Source organism: Acinonyx jubatus, chromosome E2 (genome assembly GCF_027475565.1).
Source record: "Acinonyx jubatus isolate Ajub_Pintada_27869175 chromosome E2, VMU_Ajub_asm_v1.0, whole genome shotgun sequence".
In the NCBI taxonomy this organism is placed as follows: domain Eukaryota; kingdom Metazoa; phylum Chordata; class Mammalia; order Carnivora; family Felidae; genus Acinonyx; species Acinonyx jubatus.
In genome coordinates this window covers 50,259,187-50,267,394 of record NC_069396.1, presented here as the reverse complement: position 1 = coordinate 50,267,394, position 8,208 = coordinate 50,259,187, and the positions used below count along the sequence as shown (strand labels likewise).

Sequence of the window (8,208 nt, the reverse complement as noted above, 5' to 3'; positions counted from 1 at the left end):
GTCTAAGAAGGCACTAGAACCACCTGGGGTCGTCTGTGAAGCGATGGGAAGGCCAGTTATGAAGGAGGCCTCCTCTTGAGGGTCCCTCCGTTGCTAGGCAAACGGTTCCCTGGGCGCCGTTGCTAGGGATTCGAGCTTTTCCACGACCCCGCCCATCCCCCGCTGGGCCCCGCCCCGCAGCCAACCACAAGTCGGCCGCTGGCACAAAGGCCACGCCCCATCTTGCGCCCCGCCCCCAGTCCCTGAACCATTACCGGAGCGACGGCCCGAGCTCATCCCGCCTCCCGATCCTGTTGCCAATCGAAGAGGCGTCGCCCGGGTGACCACCCCACCCCTTCCGGCGCGAGCCCGCGGCTTCCGGCAGGGGCCCGGCGGCGGGCGGCGGTCCGGCAGCGGCGGGGCCCGGGCGAGAGGGGGGCGCCCAAGATGGCGGCGGGCGGCGCGGAGGGCGGCTCGGGCCCCGGCGCCGCCATGGGGGACTGCGCGGAAATCAAGTCGCAGTTCCGCACCCGCGAGGGCTTCTACAAGCTGCTCCCCGGCGATGGCGCCGCTCGCAGGTCGGGTCCGGCTTCCGCCCAGACCCCGGCTCCGCCTCAGCCGCCGCAGCCCCCGCCCGGCCCTGCCTCCTCCTCCGGCTCCGGCGCCGCGGGCTCCGCGCCGTCCCCGCCGCCCGCAGGCCCGGGGCCAGGGCCCGCGCTGCCCGCCGTGCGCCTCAGCCTCGTGCGCCTCGGGGAGCCCGACAGCGCCGGGGCCGGGGAACCGCCCGCCACGCCCGCGGGGCTGGGTGCCGGAGGAGACCGCGTCTGCTTCAACTTGGGCCGCGAGCTGTATTTCTACCCCGGCTGCTGCCGCCGCGGGAGCCAACGGGTGAGCGGCCTGCATCGTGGTGGCCTCGGTGCTGGCAGAGAGGATAGGGCCCCGTGAGGTGATCCAGAAGTGATGGGAGGGTCTCTGATTGATGTGGGGTTTGGAAATGGCATCCTAGATGTGACGGATGTCCTAGGATGCAAAGGTGCCTGGAGGTTATGCAGAATTCTAAAAGGTGGTGGCCTCTTAGCCCTTTAGCACCCTCCGAGGTGCTGGCCATCGTAGAGGTGATGGAGAATCGTGAGGTCATGTGGGATCTCCGAGTTATGCGTGGGGGGTTCTGTGCTGGTATTTTGGAGAGATTCCCAGATGGCATGGGACCCTGTGTGGTTCTGGGTGGTAGGGATCTGCAGGTGATAGGGATTCCTGAGGTGATGCAGGCTGGAAGGTGATGGAGAACCCAGGGGTATTGCAAGTCTGCAGCTATTGCGGGGCGGGGGGGAGTGTTGAAACTTTGGGAGTCCAGAGGTGAGGATGATTGCGAAACTGATGGGGCTCTGAGAGGTCATAGGGATCCTGCAGGTGAATGGGATCTTAGTGAATGCAGGTTCTGGAGACACAGGGTCCTGGAGGGAGTGAGAATCTCTGAACTGATGGCGAGCTGAGGGTGATGAGAGCCCAAGGGGACATCCTCAGGTGTGATGGTTGTCTCTAGAGAGATGTAGGTCCCAGAGGGGGATGAGGCCCGTGGAAGTTATGGTGGTCCCCAGACGTGATGGAGATCCTGGGAGCCCAGAGGTGATGAAGGACCAAAAGTGTGGGGGACCATGAGGTTTAATGCGTCTGTGAACTGTGATGGAGGTCCCGAGATTTAGGGACTCCAAAGGAAACAGAATCCTGGGATGTTGGGCGTTAGAGTCCTGGGGATGTGGGCGGCCCTGAGTTTGGGGAAGCTTGGATATTGAGGTGCTAAGATCCAGGGGAGTTGCTGAGGCCGTGGGGCAGGACTGGAAAGGAATGGGACTGTGGGGGTCTGCAAGCTTTGATACTACGGGCCAGGGTGTCCCCTAAAGTTAGGGGGTCCAACTTTGGGGGTAAGCACCGTGGTCTCATGTGGGGTGGAGGGGGGGGGAACCTTCCTGTCTGTGTTTTTCCTTTACTGGGTCTGTGATTTGGGTCCCCCTTCCTGTCTGTGGTTGCCCACTCACCCATCCACCTACCCACTTCCCTCAGGGATTTAACCCTGCTTCCTCTTAGTGGTTTCCCCCAACCTCAACACCCTCTTCCTTCCTCTCAGTAGTAGAAGCTATTAACTGCTTTTCTCCCGCTGCTCAAGTCCATTGATCTCAACAAGCCAATTGACAAGCGGATCTATAAGGGCACCCAGCCCACCTGCCATGACTTCAACCAGTTCACTGCTGCCACAGAGACCATCTCCCTGCTGGTGGGGTTCTCAGCCGGCCAGGTGCAGTACCTTGATCTCATCAAGAAGGACACCAGCAAGCTATTCAATGAAGAGGTGATTATGGGCCCCCGGGGCCTAGAGCGGCTCCCCCCTTCCCATTCACCCACCCGTACACTGTGGCCACGAGACTGCAGCTGCCTGGGAGCTGTGTAGACCTGGTGGGGTGGGGGTGGGGGGGCGGTGCAGGATATGGGAGAGAGAGGGGATGGGCTGACGGATGTGTGGGCCGAGGTAACAGCTAGCGTGATAAAGACCAATAATGACAGCTGCGCCTGCTGTGCCCAAGTCCTGTGCTGCTGGGTTAGGGCTCGTGGTGCCCGTGTTGCGGAGAAGACAGCTGAGCCTAGTCAGCTGTTGGGACTCGTTTGACGTCAGAATTTGGTCTCCAAATTCAAGTCCTTGCCGCACCGTTTCCTCACTGTGTGGTTTCGGGAAGGTGACACCTACCCCCCGCCCCCCGAGCCTCAGTTTTACTCCTCTGCAAAATGGGATTCTCATCCCTACCTCACAGGACTGTTGTTATAAAATCATATGTGGGGATTGCCCAGTCCTGGCTGGATTCGGCACAAGAGGGCGTGCCGATGAACGACCTCATCCGTGGGCAGGGGCTGCTCTTGTCCTCTTTTTTTTTTTTTTTTTTTTAATGTTTGTTTATTTTTGAGACCGTGCAGGCAGGGGAGGGGCAGAGCGATAGGGAGAGAGAGGATCCAAAGCAGGCTCTGCGCCGACAGCAGCGAGTCCGATGTGGGGCTCGAACTCATGAACCGCCCGAGATCGTGACCTGAGCCAAAGTCAGACGCTCAACGGACTGAGCCACCCAGGCGCCCTGTCCTCTGTCTTTTTCTCTCTGTTCAGAGGAGGTGTTCCAAATACACAGAGTGCCTGAATGGCAGAAGGGAGCGGAACGGTGAATGGATTGAAAACGCACTAGCTCGTCCATTCACAAAATAGGAGAGGCCTCCTTGCAGGGGGCAGGGGGAGGGGACATTGAAATAAAGACCTGCAGGAGGCCAGAAAGTTATCAGGGGAAGCGTGGGAGGAGGACAGCAGAAAGGCTGAGTGGCCAGAGCAGTTCTTGAGGGGAGGGTGGTGGATGGGTTCTGAGAAAGACCTGGTAGGGACCAGCCCGTGTAGGGTCTGGAGGGCCATGGAAAAGAGAAGAGTTCGGCTGTTAGAGCCTTTCTTGACTAGGGTTCATCTCAGCCGTAGAACAAAGAAGTGATTTGATGGTTTCCGAATCTTTCCCAACAACGAGGAGCCACCTCGCTGCCTGGGGAGGAAGTTACTTCGTTGTGTACTGCGGGTGCCCAGGGCTTCGTTCTCTCTGGAACCCTGCTTGAGAAAGGCCGCCGTGGTGTTTGGGGCTGGACGGTGCCTAGTGCTGACTTCCATTTTAACAGCCTCTGTCTGGCAACCGAGCGGCAGTGGCAGCCTGGGTGGCCAGTTAGGCCAGCGCAGGGTTGATGGCGACTGGGACCTGCGTGGTTGGAGTGGGGGTGGGGCGAGAAGAGGGCAGGTCCCGGGTGTTCTGGAAGGACTGGATGTGGGCTGGAAGGCGGACGGGAGCAGAGGCGCGTGTGCGGCTGGCGGGCTGGTGCTGCCCCTCGCGTGTCTAGGAGATGTTGTGTGCACAGCGCTGTGCTCTGGGGCTAGGCCAGCAAACCACACAGATCGAGAGCCCTTCTTTGGGGGCTGACGTTCTGTGAATCGATCTCTTGCCTTAAGCCTGACGTGGTGAAGACTGTGGAGAGGGTTAGACAGAGGAGGATAGTTCTCTGAAAGGCAGGACCGTCCCCTTGCAGAGGATGGGGCATCGTGGCTCCATGGAGCTCCCCGTGGCTGCCTCACAGGCCACCCTTCTTCCCCTGCGTTCCCGTGGCCTGGCGTCCATCCCTTACCCTCGGTGTGGGAGGCCCCGTCCGAGAAGGTCTGGGCCACATCCGAGGGCCTTTTCGGGGGAACCACGTTGGGGAGGAGGTCTGCCGGGAGCCGGGAGCGGATTACCTTCTCCCAACCCCCACGGTTTCTCCTGGCAGCGGCTGATCGACAAGACCAAGGTGACCTATCTGAAGTGGCTGCCCGAATCAGAGAGCCTGTTCCTGGCCTCACACGCCAGTGGCCACCTGTACCTGTACAACGTCAGCCACCCTTGCGCCTCGGCCCCACCGCAGTACAGCCTGCTGAAGCAGGGCGAGGGCTTCGCCGTCTATGCCGCCAAGAGCAAGGCGCCCCGCAACCCGCTGGCCAAGTGGGCGGTGGGCGAGGGCCCCCTCAACGAGTTCGCCTTCTCGCCGGATGGCCGGCACCTGGCCTGCGTCAGCCAGGACGGCTGCCTGCGCGTCTTCCACTTCGACTCCATGCTCCTGCGGGGGCTCATGAAGAGCTACTTTGGGGGCCTGCTCTGTGTGTGCTGGAGCCCGGATGGGCGCTACGTCGTGACGGGTGGCGAAGACGACCTGGTCACCGTGTGGTCCTTCACCGAGGGCCGTGTGGTGGCCCGGGGCCACGGCCACAAGTCCTGGGTCAATGCTGTGGCCTTCGACCCCTACACCACGAGGGCCGAGGAGGCAGCCGCGGCCGGCGGTGACGGGGAGCGGAGCGGTGAGGAGGAGGAGGAGCCTGAGGCCGGGGGCCCGGGCTCGGGCGGGGGAGCCCCCCTCTCCCCGCTGCCCAAAGCCGGCCCCATCACCTACCGCTTCGGCTCGGCTGGCCAGGACACGCAGTTCTGCCTGTGGGACCTCACCGAAGACGTGCTTTACCCCCACCCGCCCCTGGCCCGCACCCGCACCCTCCCCGGCACGCCCGGCGCCACGCCGCCTGCCGCCAGCAGCTCTCGGGGCGCCGAGCCGGGCCCCGGCCCCCTGCCTCGCTCGCTGTCCCGCTCCAACAGCCTTCCGCACCCGGCGGGCAGCGGCAAGGCGGGCGGCCCGGGCGCGACCGCCGAGCCGGGCACGCCGTTCAGCATCGGCCGCTTTGCCACGCTCACGCTGCAGGAGCGGAGGGACCGGGGGTCAGAGAAAGAGCACAAGCGCTACCACAGCCTGGGCAACATCAGCCGGGGCGGTGGCGGGGGCGGCGGCGGGGGCGGCGGGGACAAGCCCAGCGGCCCGGCCCCGCGCAGCCGGCTGGACCCGGCCAAGGTGCTGGGCACGGCACTGTGCCCACGCATCCACGAGGTGCCGCTGCTCGAGCCCCTGGTGTGCAAGAAGATCGCCCAGGAGCGGCTCACGGTCCTCCTCTTCCTGGAGGACTGCATCATTACCGCCTGCCAGGAGGGCCTCATCTGTACCTGGGCCCGGCCGGGCAAGGCGGTGAGTCGCCCCGCGCCAGCCTCCCCAGGGCCCAGGAAGAGGCAGGCGTTGGCGGAGGGGTTGGCCACCGCCACAGTCTTTAGCCCTGTGGGATGAGGGGGAGCCAGGGAACTCTTAGTGTCCCAGAGTGAGACCCCTCAGGTCCCAGGGTGCCGGGCTTCTAGAACTCTCTGTGACGACCGAGAGAGGGTTGGGGATAAGACAGCTGGGAGTAGTGGGGACCGTGGCCAGCTATCTGAAGCGGGGAGCCAGTGGGCCCGGAATGGCCCCATCTCATCACATGTCACTCGAAGCCAGATCTCTGTTTCTGTGGGACATGTGATTTGCCGGTTGTGAAACCTGGTGAATGATGCTGGTCAGATTCTCTGGGTGACACTGAGCCCGTGGGCCCGGCTTCCGGCCTGGGTCTCAGACTCTGGACCTGAGCCCACCACTGGAGTCACAGCCTGGGGAGTCCCAGCGTGGGTTCTGGCACTGCTCCCTGTGACCTCGGGCAGGTCACTGCTCGTTGACCTCCATCACCTCTTAGGGAGCCTTGAAGGTGGGTGGTGGGCGGATGTGTCCACCTCCCACTGTAGCTGTGGGGTTCGGCGAGGTCCCGGTCGGGAAGGTCCCAGTAGGGGAAGCACAGACCGGGCGCCTTGTCTCTTTGGAGCTCTTGTCTCGTGGCTCAGCTTCTCGGGGGTGTGGGCACAGTGCCCAGGATGCCAGGTCTGAGGGCCGAGGCTGGGTTCCCTCGAAGAGCGGTTTTAGGATTGAATCCTTAGAACGTAATAGCACAGTCTCAGAGGCAGGGTCGTTGGGATCTGGGGAGTCCGGCAAGTCCTAAAAGAGACCCCTCTATCTCCCTAGTTCACAGACGAGGAGGCCGAGGCCCAGACAGGGGAAGGAAGTTGGCCCAGGTCACCCAGCAAGTCAGTGGTAGAGGTAGGATTGTCCCTGAGTTCTCTATCCCCCGCACCCTCCAGTCAGAAAGAGCCCCATCCTCTCCCCATCCTCTCCACCCCTACCCCATCCTCTCTGCTCGGGATCACCCCGAGGACTTTAATTATTGTCTAAGAGTGCCGCCTGCCGGGACAGGGAAGCTAGCTGAGATGTAAGTTCCTGACCTAGAGCAGCGGCCTCTGTCTGGGCGGGGTCTGGGGCGGACTGAAGGGCAAGGTCAGGGCGGCAGCCGCCTTGGGGACTCTGGGCTGGCTCCCTCCCCATGGGACTGACGGGAGCCCCAGGCAGCCTCTAACCCTCCTGTCTCCCCTCTCGTCTTCCCCAGGGCCTCTCCTCCCAGCCCAGCAACTCCCCGAGCGGCACAGTGGTGTGAAACCATGGATGTCGGGGTCCCCCCTCTGTTCCCCGCCTCCTAGCCATAACCCCCCCGCCGACCTCACGGATCAACGTATGATTAACAAGACTAACCATGACGGATGGACTGCTCCAGTCCCTTGCCCTGCACAGATTAGGGGATCAGAGGGTCCCCCAGACCGGCCCAGCACTTGGGGGGACGTAGTGGCCCGTGTGGCCTCAGCCCTGTCCCCACCCACTGCCAAGTACAGTGACCCCTCCCTCTGAAACATCAGTGTTCGCCTCGTCCCTGTCCCCAGCATGTGACTGGTCACTCCCGGGGGAGACCCCCGCCCCCCACAAGCTCTGCAATGTGCCCCTCGGCCTGTGGGCAGGGCAGGGGTGGCCTACCCCTCCCCTGGCCCGCACCCTGCCCGTGCTGTTGTTTGTGCTTTTGAAGAGTGTTAAATTATGGAAGCCCCTCGGGGGCCCTCCCTGTCCCCCCCCCCCCCCCCCCGGGACCTCTTATTTATACTAAAGTTCCCTGTTTTCACAGCGTCTCTGTTCCCTTCCGGGAGGTGTGGAGGGAGTGCGTGCGCACTTTTGCTGCAGTCCTAGAATCCAGTTGCTTCGACCAAAAGGAAGAGCTAGGCCCTCCCTGCCTCTCCCCCACCCAGTCCTCTCCCTGCTCCCTTCTAATAGCCGGGAACACTGAAGGACGGAGTGGGGCTCACTCAGTGGGGGACACCCAGCCGGTCCAGCCCCAGGCAGGGCCCTTGGGACGGAGGAGGACGTTGCTCTGGCTCCCAAACTCTAGAAGAAAGTCTGTCCAGGACCCCCCCTCAGCGCCGTTTGAAAGGGCCCAAACCGGCCCAAGTCGGATATTCCGGGGGGCCTGTCCGGATGGGTCCTCCGGGCAGCTCCTGAGGTGCCCGGAGTGCGCATGTCTGGGCCTCCCGCCGCCTCAGGCCGGCTCACGGGGCCCAGGCACCCAGAGCCAGCTAGAGACCGCGGTTTCCTCCGGGAGAGCTGTCCAGCCCTCCCGAGAACAGCGAGAGTCCGTCCGGCTGCTGCAGGGAGTGGTGTCTTCCCGCTCTGCCCTCCACCCCCCGAAATGTTTCTGTTTCTAATCCTAGCCCGGGCAGGAATGTGGCTGCGGGGCCAGGGTCCAAGGAGCTATTTTGGGGGCTCCTTTTTCTCCCCCAGGCTTTGGCCAGCGGGTCACCCCTGGTCCTGGCTCCTGAGGGCCTCCCTTCCCAATTCTCTCACCACCCCTTCCCCACCTCCTGCCAAAAAAAAAAAAAAAAAGTCAGTGTAAAGCAGAGGTCCTGAGGGCTAAATTTAAAC

General features: G+C 62.9%; 1 protein-coding gene across 2 annotated transcripts; it reads left to right on the top strand.

The window, feature by feature from the left end:
• The first annotated feature begins 353 nt into the window (after positions 1-353).
• DMWD (DM1 locus, WD repeat containing) lies at positions 354-7,414 on the top strand. 2 transcript variants are annotated; one of them, XM_027037832.2, is made up of 5 exons: positions 354-867; positions 2,144-2,326; positions 4,309-5,583; positions 6,436-6,510; positions 6,854-7,414. In XM_027037832.2, the coding sequence occupies exons 1-5, from the start codon at positions 427-429 to the stop codon at positions 6,899-6,901; spliced, it is 2,022 nt and encodes a 673-aa protein (XP_026893633.1). In that variant the 5' UTR covers positions 354-426; the 3' UTR covers positions 6,902-7,414. The 2 variants fall into 2 exon arrangements, with proteins under 2 accessions (XP_026893633.1, XP_026893634.1); XM_027037833.2 differs by lacking the exon at positions 6,436-6,510.
• The last annotated feature ends 794 nt before the right edge of the window (positions 7,415-8,208 follow it).